The sequence below is a fragment of the Haliotis rubra genome, unplaced genomic scaffold, assembly GCF_003918875.1.
Source record: "Haliotis rubra isolate DU_JTF1 unplaced genomic scaffold, ASM391887v1 Scf192, whole genome shotgun sequence".
Taxonomy (NCBI): domain Eukaryota; kingdom Metazoa; phylum Mollusca; class Gastropoda; order Lepetellida; family Haliotidae; genus Haliotis; species Haliotis rubra.
Genome location: NW_025765914.1, coordinates 893,729 through 919,895, shown reverse-complemented (window position 1 = coordinate 919,895; position 26,167 = coordinate 893,729). Strand labels below are relative to the sequence as shown.

At 41.7% G+C, this 26,167-nt stretch overlaps 1 protein-coding gene and 1 non-coding gene across 2 annotated transcripts; one reads left to right on the top strand and one right to left on the bottom strand.

Moving 5' to 3' along the window:
• Positions 1 to 5,583: 5,583 nt before the first annotated feature.
• Trnak-uuu lies at positions 5,584 to 5,678 on the top strand. Its single transcript has 2 exons — positions 5,584 to 5,620; positions 5,643 to 5,678. It is a non-coding gene; the product is annotated as a tRNA-Lys (tRNA).
• An 8,033-nt stretch (positions 5,679 to 13,711) lies between these two features.
• LOC124274581 (mini-chromosome maintenance complex-binding protein-like) lies at positions 13,712 to 25,151 on the bottom strand. The gene is made up of 16 exons (XM_046709945.1): positions 25,008 to 25,151; positions 24,392 to 24,471; positions 23,743 to 23,925; positions 23,012 to 23,113; positions 22,214 to 22,430; positions 21,632 to 21,705; positions 20,890 to 20,990; positions 20,081 to 20,244; positions 17,985 to 18,108; positions 17,038 to 17,158; positions 16,714 to 16,879; positions 16,350 to 16,483; positions 15,703 to 15,867; positions 15,068 to 15,156; positions 14,312 to 14,909; positions 13,712 to 14,277 (listed from the first exon to the last, which is right to left on the bottom strand). The coding sequence occupies exons 1-15, from the start codon at positions 25,063 to 25,065 to the stop codon at positions 14,792 to 14,794; spliced, it is 1,896 nt and encodes a 631-aa protein (XP_046565901.1). The 5' UTR covers positions 25,066 to 25,151; the 3' UTR covers positions 13,712 to 14,277; positions 14,312 to 14,791.
• Positions 25,152 to 26,167: the final 1,016 nt, after the last annotated feature.

Sequence of the window (26,167 nt, the reverse complement as noted above, 5' to 3'; positions counted from 1 at the left end):
TCAGTAAATACCTGTCGGAATGTACCGATGTTTGCCGAATGGGCAGTAAGCCAATGAAATCGTTTTACCGACTGGAGGGTTTGTCAGTTACAAATTCCTTCCAGCAAGTCATTATCTTCTCTCGCTGTGGATTTCGACTTGCCCTAGCAAAGCTCCACGTCTAATTTTAGTCGGTCTTACCTTGCATCCAGAACCCTCTATCACTTCCCACTTTCTTTCTGCAAAGCGAATCAAATTTCTTCAAGCAACCCCGCTGTTTCATCTCTTCACTAAAGAACACATTGATCAGCGATACAGTTTCTCCCTTATCGTGCCTACGATATCAAACATCACAGACCTGATAGACCGGGATCTCACACAGACCACTACAGCATACTGCATAGAGCGGACATGGGAGTCAACACTACAATGCTTTACAAGTATATACAGTCTGGGATTGAGAATGAATATAATGCTATTAACAAAGAACGTGATCTATCACTGGTGGTCAATGGTAATTGGTGGTACGCTATACCTTGACATGGATACTCTATACTGTATACAGGGACCGTGATCTCTATACTGCTGTATACAGGGACCGTGATCTCTATACTGTATACAGGGACCGTGATCTCTATACTGTATACAGGGACCGTGATCACTATACTGTATACAGGGACCGTGATCTCTGTACTGTATACAGGGACCGTGATCTCTATACTGTATACAGGGACCGTGATCTCTATACTGTATACAGGGACCGTGATCTCTATACTGTATACAGGGACCGTGATCTCTGTACTGAATACAGGGACCGTGATCTCTATACTGTATACAGGGACCGTGATCTCTACACTGAATACAGGGATCGTGTATACAGGGACCGTGATCTCTATACTGTATACAGGGGCCGTGATCTCTATACTGAATACAGGGACCGTGATCTCTATACTGAATACAGGGACCGTGATTTCTGTACTGTATACAGGGACCGTGATCCCTGTACTGAATACAGGGACCGTGATCTCTATACTGTATACAGGGACCGTGATCTTTACACTGTATACAGGGACCGTGATCTCTATACTGAATACAGGGACCGTGATCTCTATACTGTATACAGGGACCGTGATCTCTATACTGTATACAGGGGCCGTGATCTCTATACTGAATACAGGGACCGTGATCTCTATACTGAATACAGGGACCGTGATTTCTGTACTGTATACAGGGACCGTGATCCCTGTACTGAATACAGGGACCGTGATCTCTATACTGTATACAGGGACCGTGATCTTTACACTGTATACAGGGACCGTGATCTCTACACTGAATACAGGGACCGTGATCTCTATACTGTATACAGGGACCGTGATCCTATACTGCTGTATACAGGGACCGTGATCTATGTACTGTATACAGGGACCGTGATCACTATACTGTATACAGGGACCGTGATCTCTATACTGTATACAGGGACCGTGATCACTATACTGAATACAGGGACCGTGATCTCTATACTGTATACAGGGACCATGATTTCTGTACTGTATACAGGGACCGTGATCTCTGTACTGTATACAGGGACCGTGATCTCTATACTGTATACAGGGACCGTGATCTCTATACTGTATACAGGGACCGTGATCTCTGTACTGTATACAGGGACCGTGATCTCTATACTGTATACAGGGACCGTGATCTCTATACTGTATACAGGGACCGTGATCACTATACTGTATACAGGGACCGTGATCACTATACTGAATACAGGGACCGTGATCTCTATACTGTATACAGGGACCGTGATCTCTATACTGTATACAGGGACCGTGATCGTGATCAATACTGTATACAGGGACCGTGATCTCTATATATACAGGGACCGTGATCTCTATACTGTATACAGGGACCGGGATACTGTATACAGGGACCGTGATCTCTATACTGTATGCAGGGACCGTGATCACTATACTGTATACAGGGACCGTGATCTCTAGGGACGTGATCTCTATATACAGGGACCGTGATCTCTATACTGTATACAGGGACCGTGATCTCTGTATATACCGTGATGCTATACTGGGAACGTGATGATCTATACTGTATACAGGGACCGTGATCTCTATACTGATCTCTATATACAGGGACCGTGATCTCTATACTGTATACAGGGACCGTGATCTCTATACTGTATACAGGGACCGTGATCTCTATACTGTATACAGGGACCGTGATCTCTATACTGTATACAGGGACCGTGATCTCTATACTGTATACAGGGACCGTGATCTCTATACTGTATACAGGGAACGTGATCTCTATACTGTATACAGGGAACGTGATCTCTATACTGCTGTATACAGGGACCGTGATCTATATACTGTATACAGGGACCGTGATCTCTATACTGTATATATAGTGGTTTGAAAATCTGATATTGACTTGTATTGTAGGTCTACCATTGATTACATAGAATGCAGTGAGGAACTGTGTTCATATAAAATGTTTTAACAATTGTGAATTAGTAGACAATGAGGAAGATGTGAGGTAGGTTTAGAATGTCAAATTGACAAACTTCTGAACTCTTCTTTCTTATCTCACCACACCCACTCCACCTCCTTTGTCTGCACACAACATCTCGTCTCTTGTATTTCAGTTTGGGTGATATGATACAGGTATTAACGTCTTGTCGCTACCGCCTTGCATTAGACTACAACACACCTGAAGTCTGCGTACATAAATAGCTTACAACGATATCACTTCCTTGGCGGTCATCGGATTTCAAATATACAAATTAAAGAAAAAAAGTCTATGTACATATAAAGATTACAAAAATGTCACTTCATTACCGGTCATCGGATTTCAAAGATACGAATTAAAGAAGAACAAAAGAGCGCTTATACTTTATATATTATATTTATGCTTTATATACTGTTATGAAGTTCTACTCCCAGCGCCCACGTGAATGTTGCGAAAATAATATGATTAGCGGTATAACATTTGAGATGACAGTATCATTCGTCACCACTCGTCTCTTTCCGTAACTTTCTTTAATTGTGTCGATTGGACATGAATGGATAAGAATTTGTTTTCTACCTTAACGGACACATATCCATTGTAATGCAAGTCATGTCTTGACCATGAAAACCTGTGTGTTTATCTAACCAAGCCAACACTAAATCCCGATTGCTGGACATAATATCTACATAACAGGTACTACACGCATATATACGCCACAGCACAACCCGATCACAACAGTACAGATCTGGAAAGTGAGTAATTTCAAACGAATAGCTACCCTCGATTGAGCAGATATTTCATATAAAGTAATTTGAGAAATTCACACCATATTAGCTCTGATTCCTCCTACTTTTACAAAAGATGGGCTGGGCTATGGATGAGATTTCTTGATGATTTTATGAATGCTTCGATTACGAATCCCTCGCCCTGCACTAACAAAAGCGTTGTTTACTTTCACGAGGCAAGGGGGGTTAACTGGCTTTAAATGGACGTTTATAGTTGTTATCTCCCTTGACTCAGGAAGCTGCCACTAGTTTCAGAAACTGTTATTTTCAATGATAGGTGAACGATAAATATTTTATGATCAATTAAACTAAATATAATCTAGCTGTTATTTGAAAAAGTATTTTTAAAGGAAATGTTAAATTTAAACAACATACGTAAATGTAATAATCTTTATTGGTTTATTTTCACACATGAATTTAAGTCCATTATTAAAGAGCTCGGGTTCAGTATGACAGGCAAGTCGTATATTCTACATATTACCTGGTGTCAATTTAAGAGTTGTAATGAATATAAATAAAAGTATGAAATGTTAACCCTTCACAGAAATTCACAGTCAGCAAATTGTTCAGAAAATGCATAGTTACATTTTTAAAGCGCCATGAAAAAGTATTGTTTACAACAAATAAGCATTGTGACGTCATCTCGTTTCAAGCGAACAATCAGTGATAATTATCGCTGAAATGCACATGATCAAAATCAAATGGTGACTCTTTCTTTGTCCCGCTATGGATACAGGACCGGATTTACACCACGTTCCGATGTACTTTGTCACGAATGCCGTATAACGTTAATCAAAACGTGACTGGAGTGTCACGCACTGTTTACTTGCAACAAACACAAGCAGCCGGCTGGCTGTTCAGTTGCTGAGTAACAACTTCACACTCTCATACAAAAGTAAATAATGATCGCGCGGTTTCCAAACATCAGTCTTATATACATATGTGTCTCATTACAACTATTACTTTAGGGGTCTACTTGGAAAAACAGGAGCATGCCATGTATAACGCACGCACACGCAGAGTTGTGATATTGTGTGAATTTCCTGTCTCCAGTTTCCATCATAATTTTACAGAAAAGTTATGCAATCGCGGGAGTAGTTTTACAGAGAACTCAGGACACAATATGAATCATCTCCAAAAACGTTCTTCTCGGTCGTGTCTTACATATTTTACAAGGTCTTAGTGAAAACACTTTAACAAGGGTGGTGGTGTGAAAATTCCCATTGATGGTGGTGAGTTATGATGTATGCTTATTGCAGTAGGTATGGATCGTGATGTATTTGAAGGTTAATTCAATTAAAACTCGACCTCTATTGAATTCTTTTAAAAAGCTACATTACATTATTTCGGGTGTTACAGAAAAGCCGGAAAGCATATCTAGGTGTTAGTTAAATCAATGGCAGCTTAATGAACGTACTCATAAATCAACTCGATAATGTCACAAAAATCAAATAATTTCCGTCCCGCTCAGAAGCAATCCAGGGCCCGGTTGAAGTGAAGTGAGCACAGGCCAACGATTCGGGCGGCTTGAACCGTCGGCAGATGCACGGGGGTTACGAACCTAACGGCAATCTTCTCTCACCGCGAGAATACGCCGTAATTTCGGATCCGCACGGAGCACGCGTGGCGTCAGCGAAGAGACCGGTGTTAACCGTCCGACTCCGACCGTTAAGCTGATATTAGTTAGTGGCTGTACACTTTTACCAACATAACGAACACTTTTCGGATCTCAAGTTAGTTTCGGATCCGCACGGACTAAGCGCGCCGGGAACAGTAACTTCGGATCTGTGCAGATTAATCTCAGGCACGTCAGTTGTCGGAACTGGAGACAAAGGACCGCGTGTTCCAGGTACCTCAACGTGACGAAATTACTGCCCATCATCCTGGCGATCGCAAGTGTTCGGCTTCCGTTTGCCCGGATATACAAATGCGCCTGATATAAAATGGTGGACGCCATGCAGCGCATTCTATGCGCAGATGGGACGAGTGACAAATAAAGAGTTTGAAAATTATAGATCTACTGTGTACACACACACACACACACACACACAAGGTCGTTTCAATGAATCAGTATTGATCAAAGTAGCGTGTCGATAGCTATAATGGCGGCTGACCATGTACGCTAGTGGTGTTTATTAGATCAAAATACTTTCAACTAGATCTAAAACGAAGTAACTTATAAAGCAGATTTATGAAAATGTCATGTAATAATACAAATCTAAATAACTTGGTTATTTAACGGTAGGGAAAAAGAAATTGTACAAATGTAAACTCTAATTTCCTTTGCGTATTCAGGGCCCGGATAGCTCAGTCGGTAGAGCATCAGACTTTTAAGCGGTCTGTGACATCAGAGTGATCTGAGGGTCCAGGGTTCGAGTCCCTGTTCGGGCGGCCTCTACTTTTTTTTTTTTTTTCTTTTCACTTTTGCCGATCCACCAAATCCCTACTTCTTAGATTCATTAACTGTTACAAACCCTTTTTGAAAATAAAATAAGACAACATTACAATTTAAGTTTGTATGGGCTGTTTCAACTTTATCAACTGAATTCTGATGAAAATAGATTAAATAGTGGTATGCCTATATGGAGGTTTACACTGTTTAAAATACCCAACAAAAGAACTAAAAGACATGAACTATACTGTCACTGGTATTTCGAGGATGCAGTATATAATCTCAGAAAAAGTGCCATAGTAATTTCACCTATCGATCAAGAAAGCACTATTTGAATTTATTGTTCACAGTCCAGTGTAGACTAAAATGCATGAAAATGTATCATTTGATTTAAACCAAATAATTCTGTTTTGGCTGAAAAGGAGCCCCAATGAGCTGGGAGATTTAGAAAGTGAACCTGAGAAAAGTGAACTTCACTCCATTGTGGGCTTTGAACTTGAGAAATGAGTTTGACAGGGTAACTAACTCCAGTGTCCAACCTTAAACCAGACTTGCAATCATGGGTTTCCTGTCCAGCTGTGTGCGTGGAATTTACCTGATATTTATACGTATTTTGTTTTTGCTACAGAGAGACTTATTTACATGTCTCCCTTATGTATTTGTACAGTAATATTTATCAATTTGTATCACTGTGATACTTGTACAAGGTGAATACAAAACTTGAAACAACAATTTTATGACAACGATCACACTTTATAACAATATATGGAGCAAACAGTTTTACTTAACGATTATCCAGATATTGATATCCATGGCCTAGTTAACTAACATCAAATCGATTGATTATTGATAATTATTGGTGAAGTAATTTTGAGCATAAATGCAAATCTAAAAGAAACAATCAACATATTTCTCATCACAGAGCGATAATTAATCATTTTTCCCACTTACATTATTTTTGCGATTAATAACCTTTATAGTCGGTCCAATACTTAACTAGCATTCAAGTAATGGTTATCTTTGTGTCAAGATATCATGAAGCATCATTAGAGAGAAACTGAAACTTACACAGAGTTAAATGGTTACCAACTTATGGCAATATGCAGGCATCCTATAAAATTCCAATGCTGTTTTACAGTGCTAACCTAGACTAACTAGTCTCTGAAATGAACATATTTTACAGAAAAAACAGTTCATAATAAAAACAAAATATATGTAATGAAAAGGAGCCCTGAGACTTACTTGTACAAATCTAGACTTGCCACATAATGTCGACTTGCATGGGCTTTCTTGGATATGTTTGTTTCAGGGTCTGTATGACCGACCAAGTGCTAACCCACCCCTGTGGCACACAACTGACTGACTGAGTTTGGTTTTACAGCAATATTCCCAACATCATGGGGACACAGAAATCTCCCACATTGTACCCATGTGGGGATTCCCGGTCTTGGCCTTGACATTTTAACCACTAGGCTACCCACAAGCCTGTGGCACTCAAGTTTGACAAGGATGCCCCACACAGTACCCCCACACTCTAAGCAAAGGTGGCAAGTGAGTGAGTGAGTTTAGTTTTACACTTCACTCAGGAATATTCCAGTTCCATGGCGATGGTCTGTAAATAATCAAGTTTGGACCAGACAATTCAGTGATTAACAGCATGAGCATCGATCTACACAATTGGGATACGATGACACATGTCAACCATGTTAGCGAGCCTACCACCCGATCCTGTTAGTCGCCTCATAGGACAAGCATGGATTACTGAAGATCAACTCTAACCAGGATCTTCACAGGTCAAGTTCACACATGAAATACATAACCAAGTAACCAAGTCTCAGTGCAAAGGTCTCGAGGTAACCAACATCAATGAACACATATCATTGTAAAAAAGCCTTGTGTATGGTTGCATTCTTTAACAATGCACAGAAAAATGCTTTTTGGCCATGTCAAGATTTTTTCACCAAAGGTGACAAAAGCTTTTGTAACCTATAAAATGCTACTCATTTTCCCCGTCCACCGAGTAAATTGGGGTGCTCAAGATTACTGCTGTCACATAGTGACGTGAATGCATGCCGATGCTTGTCTCGAATAATCAGGTTTCCCACAGGCATGGCAGGCCAAAATTCCCTGACTTTTCCCTGACAAGTATAGATTTTTCCCTGACCATTTAAGTGTAAAAACTGGCCCCCTTCCTCCCTTTCAGTCAGTCCTAACCACCCTGTTAAGATATTTCCTTCACACATATCATAAATACACACAGTATGTTAATTTATTACATTAACCAAAACATTGATATTTGTGATGAAGAAAATTTTCCTTGACTCCCTTGCCACAATGTTACATAATACTATTAGATACATTTGACCGTTACCATCAAATATATATTCTCAGGAGAAGTCAGTAATATATCATGTGAAAACTTTGTATTTTATATTAAAGGCCTTTGACAAAGAGCATAAATGTGAAACTAATGATTTAATTGAATTGTTTCATTCAAAGTCAGGAACACATTTCTTCATTATCACAAAATGTTGTAATTATCAAAGGCGTATTTGGAAAGAATAAACATGCAAGATGTAACTTTACATTCAGTACAACCATGACAACTAGATTATGAACACCATTCAACAACTTTCAATTTTGTGAATAAACAGCAAATGTCAGAACATTGCCATACTGCCTACCAGTTAAAACAACATGATACGGTCCAGTGATCAGGAAGTGAATACACCGATCTGACCTGTTCTACCCCTGCTAAAATGAACTTGACTAGTTAGCTGGTTAATTCTATGGTGTCTTCCCACACTGCCTACAGAAGTTTAAAAAATGACAAGTGTTGGTTGGTAGGACATTTTTATTCATTCTGAGAATTCTCAGACTTTACATGGAGACATGGATTTATCATGAAAAACAGGTTTTACAGTCTTTCAGTGGTTTTACAGTATTTTCACACACAACTGACAATCACTTTGCAAACTTGATGAGATGTCCAGCAGTATCAAGGTACTGAAGAGGCATGTTTTCTGCAACTGTGGAGGTGCTCCTTCAGACTGGCAACTGTGGAGGTGCTCTTTCAGTCTGGCAACTGTGGAGGTGCTCCTTCAGTCTGGCAACTGTGGAGGTGCTCCTTCAGACTGGCAACTGTGGAGGTGCTCCTTCAGACTGGCAACTGTGGAGGTGCTCCTTCAGTGGAGGTGCTCCTTCAGTCTGGCAACTGTGGAGGTGCTCCTTCAGTCTGGCAACTGTGGAGGTGCTCCTTCAGACTGGCAACTGTGGAGGTGCTCCTTCAGTCTGGCAACTGTGGAGGTGCTCCTTCAGTCTGGCAACTGTGGAGGTGCTCCTTCAGACTGGCAACTGTGGAGGTGCTCCTTCAGTCTGGCAACTGTGGAGGTGCTCCTTCAGTCTGGCAACTGTGGAGGTGCTCCTTCAGACTGGCAACTGTGGAGGTGCTCCTTCAGTCTGGCAACTGTGGAGGTGCTCCTTCAGACTGGCAACTGTGGAGGTGCTCCTTCAGTCTGGCAACTGTGGAGGCTGGCAACTGTGGAGGTGCTCCTTCAGACTGGCAACTGTGGAGGTGCTCCTTCAGACTGGCTGGCTGTGGAGGTGCTCCTTCAGTGCCCCTGGCAACTGTGGAGGTGCTCCTTCAGTCTGGCAACTGTGGAGGTGCTCCTTCAGTCTGGCAACTGTGGAGGTGCTCCTTCAGTCTGGCAACTGTGGAGGTGCTCCTTCAGTCTGGCAACTGTGGAGGTGCTCCTTCAGTCTGGCAACTGTGGAGGTGCTCCTTCAGTCTGGCAACTGTGGAGGTGCTCCTTCAGTCTGGCAACTGTGGAGGTGCTCCTTCAGTCTGGCAACTGTGGAGGTGTGCTCCTGGCAACTCTGGAGGTGCTCCTTCAGTCTGGCAACTGTGGAGGTGCTCCTTCACTGGCTGTGCTCCTTCAGTCTGGCAACTGGAGGTGCTCCTTCCTTCAGTCTGGCAACTGTGGAGGTGCTCCTTCAGTCTGGCAACTGTGGAGGTGCTCCTTCTGGCAAACCTTCAGACTGGCAACTGTGGAGGTGCTCCTTCAGCGGCAACTGTGGAGGTGCTCCTTCAGACTGGCAACTGGAGGTGCTCCTTCAGACTGGCAACTGTGGAGGTGCTCCTTCAGTCTGGCAACTGTGGAGGTGCTCCTTCAGACTGGCAACTGTGGAGGTGCTCCTTCAGTCTGGCAACTGTGGAGGTGCTCCTTCAGTCTGGCAACTGTGGAGGTGCTCCTTGCTGGCAACTGTGGAGGTGCTCCTTCAGTCTGGCAACTGTGGAGGTGCTCCTTCAGACTGGCAACTGTGGAGGTGCTCCTTCAGTCTGGCAACTGTGGAGGTGCTCCTTCAGTCTGGCAACTGTGGAGGTGCTCCTTCAGACTGGCAACTGTGGAGGTGCTCCTTCAGTCTGGCAACTGTGGAGGTGCTCCTTCAGACTGGCAACTGTGGAGGTGCTCCTTCAGTCTGGCAACTGTGGAGGTGCTCCTTCAGACTGGCAACTGTGGAGGTGCTCCTTCAGTCTGGCAACTGTGGAGGTGCTCCTTCAGTCTGGCTACTGTGGAGGTGCTCCTTCAGTCTGGCAACTGTGGAGGTGCTCCTTCAGTCTGGCAACTGTGGAGGTGCTCCTTCAGACTGGCAACTGTGGAGGTGCTCCTTCAGTCTCAGAAGTCAGAAGTCTCGCATCAAGCTCTCTGTAAACACGCTTGCGTGACTTGGGAGAGCACTACAGTTGAGCCGAGACGTTTAGCTTTGTCTACGGCTTCGATTTTCTTGATGTTGCAGATGAAGAGGAAGATGTTTGGGCTTTGGCAATAAGGTTTTTCAGCTTCAGGTGCCACCCCTCGAGGTGGTTGTTAGTCCGCAGGCCAATATTTCCATACTGTGTCCAGATCCGTAGCGGAAAACGTGCCTCATAGTCCACCCATGTACTCGTGACGTAGACGTTGAAGTTCCTGACCTTCTCTGTCTCCGGGCCTTTGTCCATGGCAGCGATCCAAGTGTCCTGAGCCATGTCCCGTGGAAGTAGTGGAAGGGCAGCTGCTCTCCTGACATGGGTCTGCACCTGTGGGATGTTCTTGTAGTTGTTTGTCAGTCCTTTCTCAGCCACATTTCGCCACACAGCCTGAGTGAAGTGGAAGAATCATCCACGCACTTCACAATCCTCATAGATTTCCTCCACTGCCCTGATGGCTGACACCTCAAAGTCTATCTGGATTTCACTAGGCTCAAGTTCACCCCCTACTTTGTCCCTAACAACATCATTCAACAACGTGAATAGTCTGACATAGGGAGCCCTCGTACGATTTGGGAACAGGGCATGCACACATGGATACATATCCCCATTCACCATACAGTGAATGACATACAGCTGGTCCCATAGGGCTGGTGCAACATAGAAAGTTCCATCCATATACCACTTGTCGGCACTGTGGAGCATGTTTAGCATGTCCTCTAAAGCAAAAGCCAGTATCTTGTCGTCGTCACCATCATCAATGCACAAGAATTGCTGTCCATCTTTTGTCTGAGTCCATGATCCTTCGAGTCAGCTAGAGACTTGGGTAGGTTTGGTAGAACTTTGCTTCTGTGAGGGAGGACTTTACACTCGAGAACGATCGTACAGACGCTGGGTCAGCAACCTCGGACAACTCTTCATCGTACAGCTGCCAAATGGATGTGACGTCCTCTTGTACACGCTGACGCAGTCTGCTAAGGAGTCGAATCTCATCTTCAGATTCCACTGGGACATATTTGTGCGGTGTTGTTGATTTCATGAAGTCTCCAGTTGTAGAACAGCGGCCTTTGCATTCAGAATGTACACACTTCCAATGTGTTGTGGTCTGTTGTCTGACGTTGAGGCGATATCGGTACCCAGCAAAGAAACCTTGCTGTCCTCCTGCTTGAGAAGTGATGAATTGAACGCGTTGAACATTTGCCATTGTGTGATGGATACAGCTGGTTCCCCTTCTAATTTATTAGGAGTTTAATTAACTGAGAAGATGAGATCTTCTCAACAATTTCGTCCTTACCATGTTTTTCGACATATTTTGACAAAGTCAGACAAAGCCTGTAACACCATAGTTAAAACAAGCCTACCCAACTTGATCAAATAGGATTAAGTTAATCCTGCTTAGGTGGTTACAATATAAGCATGCTAACTGCTTCCCAAAACAAAATAAAACAATATCATTGTACTTGTCTTGTAGTCTTTATTGGATGAGAAGACTCAAAACATACTATACACAGAAGTAGATGCACAGATATATACTAATATAATCCCCCTAATTATCCCTTACTCCAAACGAAGCACCCCTTCTTCATTGATACTCGGGCTGTTCCATTATTCTACAGGGCAAAAAAGTCTTTTCTTATGCTGCCTACAATGTTTTTGTTGGCAGTTTGGGATGTAGGCAGTATGGGACCTAACCTATGCTGTACTTTAACAATGAAACTTATATGGGTATTTTTGGCCAATATGGGCTTTCACAATTTGCAAGAAACCACCATAGCCATCATACTATTTATAATATTTTGGAACAGTATACAAATAAATGGAAAATTATCTGTTAACATAAGTTATCTTTAGGTGGATCTGTTGCCTATGAAGAAAAATGTTTTTGAATGGCAAACAATTATCTATTGTTAATCACTATGCATATCTCGGACTAAACAAGAGTCATCAGAAGATGACAAATCCCCCCGGCCTCTACAAATATGAAAGAGCCAATCATCTGACAGTTACTTAAAGTTGAACTTCATTTTTTTAGACAAAGTCCAAAACATTTCCATGGAAACCAAGAAAAATAGATATGACAAAAATAGCAAAAGGCACCACTTTAGGTTCTGTTTGATATATCTGCCAAGTTTTGTTGAAAGATATTAAACGGTTTTCGAGTTGTGCTCCGGAAACAAAGTCCACTACTCCCTTTTAAGACTCAGTCTAACACGTTTCCATGGCAACCAAGAAAAATAAAAATGACAAAAATCTGTTAATAGTCAAAGGCACCACTTTAGGTTCTGTTTGATATATCTGCAAAGTTTTGTTGAAATATATTTTCAAGTTATGCTCCAGAAACAAAATGATTATGGACGGATGGACAGTCGGACAAGGCGTCGACTATATCCCCCCGCATTACATGCCGGGGGTGGGGGTTGGGGTGGTGGAGGGAATAAAAAGAGTGTTATAAATCTGAAATCACATGCTAAGAAGGCTCTTATCATATTCATGTCAGTTTCCCAGAATTTTGGAATTTTAACCCGGAAAACATGTTTCATATTGTTTGATTCACAAATTCAACCGATTGTGCTTCATAGAAAAATATGTCTGTTATGTAACCCATCTGTAAAAGACGAAATTCACATTATGCTGATTTAGGAAAACAATACATGCCAAATAAATATCTGTAAAAATATTCTTCAAGTGACTTTGTTTCCATTCTGTCCTCCAGAAATGAAAATGTAATCTAGGGCTTAATGTAAAACATGCTGTTATGCTTAAAAGCAATCTCTTATCTGAACTGTAATTTATTTCATGAAATGTCTGTAACATGTGCCGCATCTTTGATTTTCACTACTGCCATAACTGATTAGCAACATTCTGAGTCTTATTGAAAACATATAAAAATTCCCTGACTTTCAGAGAAATGCCAAATTCCCTGACCTGTGGGAGCCACATATTAGCCACAAAATGTGCCAGGACAAAAATATCAAAATGTTAGTGACCTGGGTTTAATGCTGCTTTGAAGCAATTCAAATAATACACCACCATCAGCTTGACCAATGGCCTCAAGTGATGCACGTCTTAAGACGTAATCAGGGCGAACAACAATTTGCTGAGAGTTTGTTCAAGCAAATGTTATGTTTGTAATATATATGAATATTGTTTCTAGGGTAATATTTTCTTTTTGTATTTAGAGCAACCATTTAAGCCAGATTTCAATACCTCCAAAATCCTTTGACAGACATGAAAAGGAATTCAGCCAAAGCTCTCTCACTCTATTTAACAAAGAACAAGCCAACATTTTTCATAAAGTATTGAAGTAACCTTTAATCAAGTTAACAAATGTCAGTATAACATGAAATCAGGTATTTACACAATCCAAAACAAATGATACAATTCTATGTATAATGTTATAATACATTGTTTACAAGCAGCAGCTGTGTCTTTGTACAAATGTACTCCCTCAGTGAGTTGATTGTTTGGCCACTTTCAGCATTATTCCAGCAATATCACGACTGGAAGATAGCAGAGATGGGCACATTGTAACCTTGTAAGGAATCGAACCCACGCCTTCAATGTGATGAACACTTTAACGACTAATCACATCACATGAGTTACCCATGATGGGATAGAAACAATTTTTTTCTCTTAAGAATTATTGCATGATATAAAAAATAACAAAGCATATGAAACATTTCATTAACAAAACTACTCTGGGATCCATTGGCTGAACGATGAGGTCAATGGTGATGAGGATTCCTCGCAACACCTTCAGTCAAAAACGGGGCAGTGGGTAATGTGTTCGCTTGTCATGCTGAAGATACAATACGTGAAGCACATTTCTGGTATCCCCCGCCGTGATATTGCTGAAATATTGCTATAAACGACGTAAAACTAAACTCACTCACTCAGTCTAACACAGACAACCTCAACAGATATCCAGTTGTAAACTTTATGACCTGGAGGTTTGAACTTTATGGTACATGTACGACAGTGAAGTCACACATTGTACCCATGTGGGGAATCGAACCTGGGCATTTGGCGTGACGTGTGAATGCTTTAAACACCAGGCTACTCCACCGCCCAGGTAGTCCGAAAGAAGTTCCCCAAAGATCGAGCTAATATTGGTGATGTTTGAGAAAGATGTTTAAATTTAGATCCAACTGTAGCTACATACTGACCATCAATCATTTTTGTTACATGGTCAGCTTTACAATACCACTAAAGGTCAGACATGTCACATATAACACTGGTCCAAAATAAGCTGTGGATTAGCTGGAATTAATTCATGGTGCCCATCCCTCCAAGGCATCCTGGGTCGCTCTTCTGTCCTGAAACCCACACAGATAAGTCACAGACTCAACACCATGACAGCTGAATTCACACAGGTGTTGTCCGTGGTGGTCCAACACGTTGCCTTCTCTCAGTCTCCAGCTGTTTGGCTCTTGTCCAGAGGTCAAGGGTGGGGCTGGTCTGGCAGTTGCTAAGGGTCAACAACCTGTAGGACAATATTTACAAACCATGAGAAAAAGACACATGTGACAGTACAGGCCTATTCCAGTGTTTTCTAATATTCCCATTGGCTGGCATATCAAGAAACATTAGTCATTATTTAGTTGGGCATTCAAGTATTATGGCGGGGAGTTCTGATGTTACCTGACGAGACTCAGCAGGCTGTGGAAGTCGTCAACTGTCATACACTTGGGGTTATCTTTCCGCGACGTCACAAAGTCGTCTTGGATGAGCTGCAAACAATAGCATGCTGGTAACCTTACGTTCATAAAACTCTGCTTTTTCTTCACAGTGAGTGAGTGAGTGAGTTGGGTTTGTTGACCATGAACAGTGTACTTTATACACTTTATAGACAGGTCTCGGACATTGGTAGATAACATGAGTATGGGTATGCTGCTGTCAAACCTAAACACCTATTCTGGGCATTGTGTTGTGAGACAGGATATACTTGTGGAGGGGAAAGCCTGAACTTGGTTGCAAATTGAACATACACATCCTACATATGCTACAAGTATGAGGGACGTTCGAAATCAATTGATAATTTAAGAGAATAGGGCTATAGATGAAAAAGGCACCATGAACACGCATCAGTCCAGGCTTATCAGTGCAACAATCTTCAGAGACAATAATTCCGATTTTACCATGTTTGACACATGTTCCATTAGAAACATTAATAAAATCTGAATCTACATCATCATTTTCCCAGGTATAAGCTTGTTTAACCCGAGCCCTCTTGTCGACCATCTACAACTGTTGTTGAGCCATGATACCATGCTGACCTTCTGCAAGTCGTCCGAGATGGAATACTCCAGCTGCTTGGTGAGTGTGAAGTAGACTCGTAGCTTCCCCAACAACTCATCTGTCAATCTCGCATCAAGTTGACTAAAGTAAGACCTCAGATCATCAGGATTGTGACGCTTCTCCAGCTTTGTGTGACAGTCTTTCTGAAAGCAGAACAGACATTTCATGTGGTTTACAATCACGATGTACTGCATGAGTAATGTCCAAACTTAATTTAGTTTCATTATTTCAATAACATTGAAAATAAAAACCAAAAATGCTGTCATGCGATTAAACCCCACTCATACATGTACTCATACTGGTGATTCATCAAAATGTGAAACTTGTATGCCATACAAAATACTAGACTGTACTCGAAATACTTAGTTATGTTTCCATTCTTGTATAATATTTTTATTGATGTTTGATACCTAGGTTTCAAAAACATTCACGACATAGTAAAGTTACTGATTCAAAGTTCATGACATATGGTCACGTGACCTCATGAATAACACAAAACCCTCGCCAAAGGCTCGCATAAGATAATACAATTTTTATTCCTAATATATGATATTAATGATACGGAAACACACTCAGTTAATAATCTCTATGTACATCATTGGCTGATACAAGATTGTTAACATACTGGCAACAAAGACTCTCCCTCCGACAACACCAGCACGTTGACATTCGTGGGAAACTCCTGAGTGTGGTAGTTGAAGTCGTATTCAACCTTCGCCCATTTGATCAGGTTACCCAGAGCTGTGATGTTTTTCAGACCTGAAATAACAAATAGGTTGTTAAACTTCATCTGTGAGTGAGTGAGTGTTGCTTTATGAAACAATCACAGAGCAGTACTTTGGTAGAACGCACATGCACAGGTATGGTGTTGATAAAGCTAGACACAATTTGGGCAATCTGGGATTTGAACAAACTCCAAACATGAATAGTGACTCCTGCTTTATCTCCAGTACTGACAATGACTGCCTGGGATCTGGGAGTGCACCTACCATCTGGGTTGAGCTGGCCTGGTTGCAGCATGGTCTCATCCACAATGAGCTGTGTGGCGTCACTGAGCTGCAGCAACCCGCTCCGCAGTCGGTTAGCGCTGTAGTCTTTGGCAGGAGACAGTTTCATCTGGTTCATGTTCTCGATCGTCAGTGGAAACAGGTAGGACTAAAACAGACATTTTCAAAATGACCACAATTTGTAAAACTCTTCTACAGCTGATACTGTTACAAAACCTACTGGACTGTCAAGAGTTTCTAAAATGACAAAGTGTGAAGTGTTGTAGCTTGTCAAGTTACCCGACGCCTGCAGCAGATATGACATACCTGTGTGACGAGCCCTGACACGAGACAGTGCACCAGTTTACTGTAGTCCTGAGAGGGGGCGGGGCAGCCACTTATGTTCAGGCTCATCTTGCCGAGGGGCATCATATCTGCTCGGTTGTAACTGCAACATATCAAACCAACATTGAAATTTGATATTTATAGATGCGTCTGAAGAACTAACGTAAGCTTTGTCATTCTCCCTGAACCCCACATAGCAAACAATACCCCATCCCACAGGACACTGCCTCATCCCACACGGTTAACAATACACCATACCTCAAGTTACACCCTCACCCCACCCAGTGAACAATATCCCACCCCACAAGACCCTCCCTCACACCCACCCAGTGAACAAGATCCCACCCCACAAGACACTACCTCACCCAACACAGCAACCAATACCCCACCCCACAAGACCCTTCCTCACCCCAACAGGTAAACAATACGCCACCTCACAAGACACTACCTCAACCCACAAGACACTACCTCACCCCACCCGGCAAACAATACCTCACCCCACAAGACACTATCTCACCCCACCCTACAAGACACTACCTGACCCCACCCGCCAAACAAAACCCCACCCCACAAGACACAACCTCACCCCACCCGGCAAACAATACACCACCCCACAAGACACTACCTCATCCCACCCGCAAACAATACACCCCCCCACAAGACCCTACCTCACCCCACCTAGCAAATACCCCAGCCCACAAGACACTACCTCACCCCATCCGGCAAACAATACCCCACCCCACATGGCAAACAATACCCCACCCCATAAGACACTACCTCACCACAACTGGACACTTGAGACAAGGCGACACAGCATATACATGAAGTCCCACAAGATACGGGTCCTTCCCTAACGATGTTCCCTCAACCGACAAGACCCTCTTGCCCCATCCAACAAACATTACCCCATCCCACAGCTGGACACTCACACACTTGAGATGAGGTGACACAGCAGATACTCAGCACTGAGGGAGTCTCCGAAGACAGCGTGTTCCAAGATGGAGAGCAGCTCAGATCTGATTCTGGCTATTTCCGACTGTGCAGTGGTCAGGGCTGAAACGTCAATGATCCACAACAACTACTTACACAGTCAATAAGTTATCAACATCCGAACATTATCATGCACTTTCTTTCAATGATGTCACACTAACAAGTTACAGACCCTCAAACCTGACAAAAAGAAGTTCTCTGATCTGGGTCTCTTGGTTTAGATCAAAATGTAATGTCACAGAAATGGTAATGCAATGCTGCAGGGGGAAAGAAACTGAATTTATCCTCTAAAATAGCTTCCACTGAGGAATTTATCCTCTAAAATAGCTTCCTCTGAGGAATTTATCCTCTAAAATAGCTTCCACTGAGGAATTTATCCTCTAAAATAGCTTCCACTGAGGAATTTATCCTCTAAAATATCCTCTAAAATAGCTTCCACTGAGGAATTTATCCTCTAAAATAGCTTCCACTGAGGAATTTATCCTCTAAAATAGCTTCCACTGAGGAATTTATCCTCTAAAATAGCTTCCTCTGAGGAATTTATCCTCTAAAATAGCTTCCACTGAGATATCACTTGGTTGAGATCATTAAACTACATCACTATGATCTGCAGACCATGAAGGTCATAGGTTACCATGATCACAACAAAATGACATCACTAATGCAGACTCTGGATGACTTACAAACGAGGGGGTCCCAATGACCCCCACTAATATATTTTACGGGTCCTGCTGCTAATATGAGGGTCCTGTAAAGGACTGGTATGGTGTTGTATACAGTATGTTCAGAAATAAAATTACTACAGAGCCTGGAATGAATCAGTGGTCATATGGACACTGGTCTTGATAGATGGGTGAAATTTGAGTTGAGTTGAGTTGGGTTTTGCGTCACATCGGCATTATTCCAGCCATATAGTGACGAGAACAAGTTTGCATTAATAAACATTGTAAGTACATACTCGGAATGAGTTTTATTTCAAAAACATATATTCATTACATTGTCATTTAAAAGCAGAAAAAGTCATAGCATCAAATTTAAAGGCAGGCAATTTGTTAGTCACATTTCACAGTTACAATTTATGATAGTTACATTTCACAGTTACAATTTATGATACAGATCAACTTCCCTCAGGTAGTTCACTATCAGATGAGCGCTCACGCGGGAGAACAGATCTTTTAGGTTTGTTGCATCATAATGTGAGTCCCTTGCAGACGATAAGTCCACGCATTCAAGCAGGACCAGACAACTACTCTTGATGAAGGCATGCTTTCAGTATTTTTGTGCGTCTCTCCGTCGTGGTATTTCAGCGTACATTCTGTACATTTGTGTGTCGCTTAAAACCCTGCTATGACATCTCTGCCAGAGGTTGGTCTGCTCTCTTATAATGTTTACAAACAGAGGTGAGGTGACATTGGGTTTAACGTCGTGCTTGAGAATATTTCGCTCACATGATGACGTGCATGCGTGTGTATGTGTATGTGCGGCTGCTTGTACTAGCCCAGACTTAAGCTGGTTTTATAGTGATAGCCCACTGAGATACCACGCTTCAGTGAAGCATGAATACCCCACTCAGACACATTATAGACTCCGAGCCGACCAGTTCTTGTTGTACCCATTAATGCCGAGAGCCAGGCAGGGACCAACAAGTACCATATTTTAACGTCTTTTGGTATGACGCGGTCGGGATCGAACCGGCGACCTTCCGATCTCCGGGCGGACGCTCTAGCCACTACACCTCGGAGGCGGTCTTTACAAACAGAAAAAGTTGGAAGAGTGACTCTGGATGATGACTAAAAACTCACTTCCATGTTTCCCATGAGCAAATGTATCAAAACTCAGTATGCATGTGATACCTGAAACTCTTATCAACCCATCTGCACATATTTAAACTTTGATGACACCTTGTGAGAATCTCAATTTCACAATAGTTCCACTTACAATACCTACATTTACCATACCTATACTGAAATATGGGTTAACATCTTAATACATATCTGCCTTACATAGAGAAGCAGTGTGATCGTAGGCTGCCTACCCTGAACAAAGTCGGGGTCCGTGATGACCGGGGGTAGGTGTGGGTTGTTGTGGGACAGTTTCCGGGATAGGATGGCATGAAGTCGGGGGACGAGGGATGGTGGTGGTGCATGGGCGTTTCTCTCAGCCTCCGTCTCAAACTCAGGGTGGACTTCCTCCATTCCTCTGTAACCATGGAAACAGTTCAGTTCTAAATCTTGTTCAACTGAGTTGAGATGAAGCTTTGAAAGGTATTTCAGTCATGCGTTTGGATGTCTGCAGTGAAGCAGATTTGGTGAAATCCCGATAACATCAAATTGTTTTAAGGAATAGCTATTATTACCCCCCGCCAAGAAGTGGGAGGGGGATATAGGTTTGAGCTCTGTCCGTCCGTGATGATAGGCACAGATGATAAAAGCACAGATTTTCTCAACAAAAACAAAACAAACCCAAACCCTGTTATAGATGGGGAAACCAAAGTTGGTACATGTTTTCACTACATGAATGCCTTGATGGAGTTTGAAAATGGAAACCGTGTTACAATTTCTTACGGAGTTATGGCCCTTTGTCATGTGTTTCTTGACTTAGTGCATGGTATCCCCAATGGGGACAGATTTTCTCAGAAACCGTTATAGATAGGGAAACCGAATGTGGTATGTGTTTTCAGGACATAAATGTCATGGTGGAGTTAAAAAGGAATGAAATACAAACAGAAGACTGTGGTGGGGGATATTGATGACCATGTCTTCTTGTTAGTATTGAATTGCATACTATGTATTACTATTATGCTTATCTCTTAAGCATTTCTCCTAATCAATTCAAATCTCTTACTCTGGTTTGGCGTTGAACTGGGCCATGGACGGATCAACAGACAGGATTCCTATGAACTCAACAACGTCGTTGACTTTGAAACTATCAATGTCATCATAGGTCTGAAATTAGACAATTCCATGTTTGTCCAAATTTCTTCCAAAAGAAAATGATGAACAATCAAAATCCCTCTTCACTAGTCAAACCCACTTTCACCAGACACACCCACATTTACAAGACAACCCCCTCCCCCTTGAGTAGACACACCCACATTTACAAGACAACCCCTTGACAAGACACACCCAATTTCACTAGACACACCCACATTTAAAAGACAGTTTTCCCAAGACACACCCACATTTATAAGAACAACCTCCCTTCACAAGACACACCCACTTTCACTAGACACACCCACTTTCACTAGACAAGCCCCCTTCACAAGACACACACACCTTCACCAGACACACCCACATTTACAAGACAACCCCCTTTCAAGACACACCCACACACACCCCCTTCACAAGGCACACACACATTTACAAGACAACCCCCCTTCACAAGACACACCCACTTTCACCAGACACACCCACAGATCCATATTTGCAAGACACACCTATTTTTACCAGACACATCCACCTTCTAATCACACTTTTCCAGACACAACCACCTTCAAAAGACACACTCATCGTCACAACATAATTACCCTTTACTAACACATCCATATTTGCAAGACGACATTGACACCTTCAACAGACACACCCACCTTTACAAGACAAGCCAGGCCTGTTTCCCCAGGGAGGGGATGGTTGAGATCCACAGAGGATGACGGAGCAGCACCTACAAGAACATCCCTATTCCTTATATTTCCAAATTTTCTTGATATATATATGCTAAATTTCATCGAAAGTAAAAGCCGCTAGAAATGACACTGGGTGAAATGATTTGAGTTCAACACCCCTTTGAACAATATTCCAGTCATATCAGGCCAACTCAGTTTGACGTGGGAGAAAAAAGTCAAGTGATGTAGGTCTTCCACCTTTACAATGTTTGTGTTAAACCTATAAGTGTTGGTGGGGTGCGACAAATCTAGAAACATTATAGGATTAATTGGGGTTCATACCCACAAGGATATGCTCCTGGCACACTCAGGGGATGCAACTCAGCACTGCAAATTGGGCACCTTAGAATGATTGGGCCACCTTAAAAAGACTTATGTCCCTAGACCATAGATGGTTGTACTGCAAGTTAAAAATTAGGATTGTTTTACAAATAAACACCAACAGACAGAGGGCATAGACTGCACTTCCATGGAAAACATTGCCTGTCATCAGTTGTAAAATCTCACCAGCAGATGGCGCTGTTCTATTTCTTTTCGGCTCAGTATCACTAGCTGCCACTCCTCCATTAGCTGCTCCAACCTGATTTGTGTCGATGTCATTCATTGGTTGATCACTTATATCACTTACACCTTGATCTCGGTCATCGTCACGACCTCTTTTAGATCTGACATGTGGGTTAGAAGTCGAGGCTCCTGGAGTTTGCACGCTCTGGCTGGCATAACCATACTGTGTGTCAAGGTTACAAACTTTTCACATTTACTATCGTACTTGTGGAATTAAAGAAAAGAAAGAACTATTTTCATATTTTCTGAGGTATCTTAATGTTGTAATCAATGCAAAAAATCATGATAATCATAAAAGAAAACATTCCTCTTCATTATTTCTGTTCTACTGAAACACTTTGGTAATTTATTATTTCCGCTTGAGAAGTATATTGACATTTGCTGCCTACTCTGTGTCAAGTATTGGACACTGAATAATGGGAACATGTACTGATGATAAAGGAACATAATATAACCTGTAAATATTGCACAACATTCTGACGAGTCTCAACTATCCAGACAGAAATGTTAACTGTCAACTTGTTACTTGTTCAACCCTCCATAGTTTCTGTTATCATTCATGTTTTGACACCAATAACTGTAATGTTATGTAATATATTGTATGAATGTATAAAGGGTTGTAATTGATGTATTGTTTCTAATGCCTTGTATCAGGATACAATACAGTATCACTGTATCATTACACACTGTTGTATCTGACTGCCACATCTACACACTACAGGCTTGTGACAGAAAGGATATTGCCTTGACCCAGTCGGATTCTCCTGGCACAGGGACACAGTACAATGTCTGCCTGTCCATCGTCACATTCCTGTCCGACTCGATGTTAATCTCCTGATGGGCCTGAAACACGATCCAAGTCAGATAATCCAGTGTCATTCAAAATGCAATGTCCTGGTAATCAGCTATCTCTCAGAAGTAATGCATGTCATTCATCACATTTACAGGGAAAGGGAGCTTTCCTTAGTGATACCACTCTGCTAGCTGCACAAAACCAACCATATCAACTTCGCAAGGTTTGAATAAACTATCAACATGAACACATAGTGGCAAACCAATGATGGAGACAAGGGAGATAACTTTATCTGATAAACTCAACCTAGAAAGTTCTTAAGTGGAAATCTGAGTGTAGTTTTAGACAAATCAGTAGTTGATGAGGGTGGGGTGAGGTGGGGCGAGGCGAGGCTGACTTCATCAAAGCATTCAAGATTATTGCTCTCTACAGTGCTAACCTACTCATATACCATGCAGCAGTTTTACACAGATACCTCACTCAGATACACTGACTCTTGAGTTGACAGATCCTGTTTCACATATCAGGCAGGCAACTACAAGTGCCATCTTTATTATCTTCCAATTTGAAGCATCGTGGATCAAGATACTTGTCGTTCATTCTCTGGGCAGAGACTGTACCCACTTTGAAGGCTATACTGGAGGCTTATCCATTCAAGTAGATCTCGAGGTTAACCCACCCTTGCATCAGCAACGTCCTTGTATTTTCCTGACAGCATCAGGGTTTGTTTGGACTTCATGTCAGTGACCTCGTATGATCCGAGGTAGAACTCAGGGTCAAACATATCCTGGATCATGCATCGGTACTTCACAAGGCAGTTGGGCCGCAAATTGTGTAGGGCCACGTCGTTTAAAGATGGAATCTGGAGACAGAACATGTCAAGTTTCTATCAAGACTCAAGTGATGAAGACTGAGTCTAAAATAGAAAATAGACCTTACATTACCTTCATCCAGCTTTGCCATTTGCAAAACAATTCTTTTCAAATTGCTGTGAAAGTACAGACTGTACGTGTCCTAATGTTACAAAATTCAAACACATACTTGTTTCAAAATCATTTCCTTTTAAACAACAATATGTATGCAACAACGTCTCTTGATATCTCTGATATCTTGATATATAGTAATCTGTTACACCACATTTAGCAACATAACATTATCATTTGAGGGATAAAAACTGACATAGAATGGTCTTCATATATTGTACCAATTTTGGAAATCTATTTGACCCGTTTTTCTGTGCACTGATCGTTTGCATTTCTTCAATCACTGGATTCTCATTCACACTGACTGATCGACCTATCCATGCCATAAAAGGTAAGAACACCTACCATGGATAATGCCTTCTTGTGCTGCAACCGTTTACCAAAGTAGTCCCTGATGGCTGTGTTGTCTGATATTCCATGTTGGTCTGGAATAAACATATAAAGATCTTAAGTAAGCCTTCTGGTCTTACTCTTTAGTGGCATATTATAAGCGTACTACCTGAGAAATAAATACTTGAGGAACATGCAACTTAAAAACAAAAAGACATTAAACATTTTATGAATAACAATCTCAAATCTGTGTAAAGATGCATGCATGAAGATACATCTATACCCTACAAAACAGCTGCTTGAATAATCAAGACGTTTAATGTTCTTGCTTTCTTATCAGTTGCTGGAAGACTTTGAGGTCAGACACTGTCACAGTGCATCTGCAATTTTCTGAAGGGGTCTAAAACAATTTTAATTTCTTTAACAGATGATACTCAGCGCTTTGAGCTCATCTCCCATATTAAAGAGTGGGTTAAATACATAGTTATTCACTTATTGGCTGTTGAGCGTCTGTGATTGCAGCCCCTTGCTCGACTCATGGTATTTTCTCAAGTCATCGTATTATCCACCAAACAATCGCGTGAGACAATAATCTGCTGTTAGTGAATAGGTTATACCAGGAGACACTTACCGATTAGATTCTGAATAACATCCAGTGGATTGTCCGTCCAGTCTTCTACTCCAGGCATACTTATTTCCTTTAGTAACAACTTTTTGTTTTTCTCACGTTAACCCAGATGGCGGGAAATTTTATAATCTCTAACGAACTAAAATAGCTGCAATTTTCTAAACGTCAAAACGTATTACGTTAAATAACGCATAAATGTCGTTTCAAATTAGAAATAGTTAAAAGCTACCGTTATAAAGTTAGGAAGATGCCATTGTTAAGTGTGAAAGGCATGTTTATCTATAGAAACTTTGGTTTCTTTGGTTTAGTTGTGAGCACGTGTTGCGCTTAAACTGGTACTCTGTCTATACTTAAATTTCTCAAACTCTCTTCAGCGCCTGCCACCTCTCCGCTTTCACATATTTCGGGTGGGAGTGTAGGGAGCGAAATGTCGCTGTGGGGAGATTCTGTGACAATCTCCTCACTGCGGCGTGTTCAATTACGAGCTCCAGTTTAACGTGATTGCGTCTCGAAATACTCCTTGCAGCGACAGTCCAGCCGAAAGTTAGTTGAGTTGAAAGCCAACTAAAGTACTTTCGGAAATAGAAAATTATACCTGTTTTTTTTCACATTTGTATCTACAATTTAGGTAGTTAATATGTGAAAGTGTGAAATATCTGTTAAACTAAGTTCGGCCTAACTACAGTCGCAGTGGTAGGGAGATAGGAAACGTAGAAAACGGACTTTACTGAGGAGAGATTAGTGCAGAAATGAGCAATGCGTTTTTTTCTTTAAGTCCAATGCGACAAATTCAGAACATACCATGGCTTTATGCAAATTAGTGTGCGATGACATTGTATTATAAAGGACACTTTTTAAATGATCATTTTGAAATTAGACTTAGCTTCATTATAAACGATAGCAGACGTAAAAAATAATAACTTTAATACTGAAACTATTAAGGTTGTAGCTACCATGGCGTATCACTCTCACTATAAAAAGAAACAGGTAGGAGGGTGGTCGGGCTCGGGCTGGGAACTGAGATATAAGCTAAGATAAGATAATCAATATTCAATACACATGAAAAAACCATAAAATATCTTTGAGATGACCCCTTGTGCCTGTGGGCAGCACGTGCATCCCATGCCATGTGAGTCAACGGTCAGTCGACCTGGCTGAGCCAC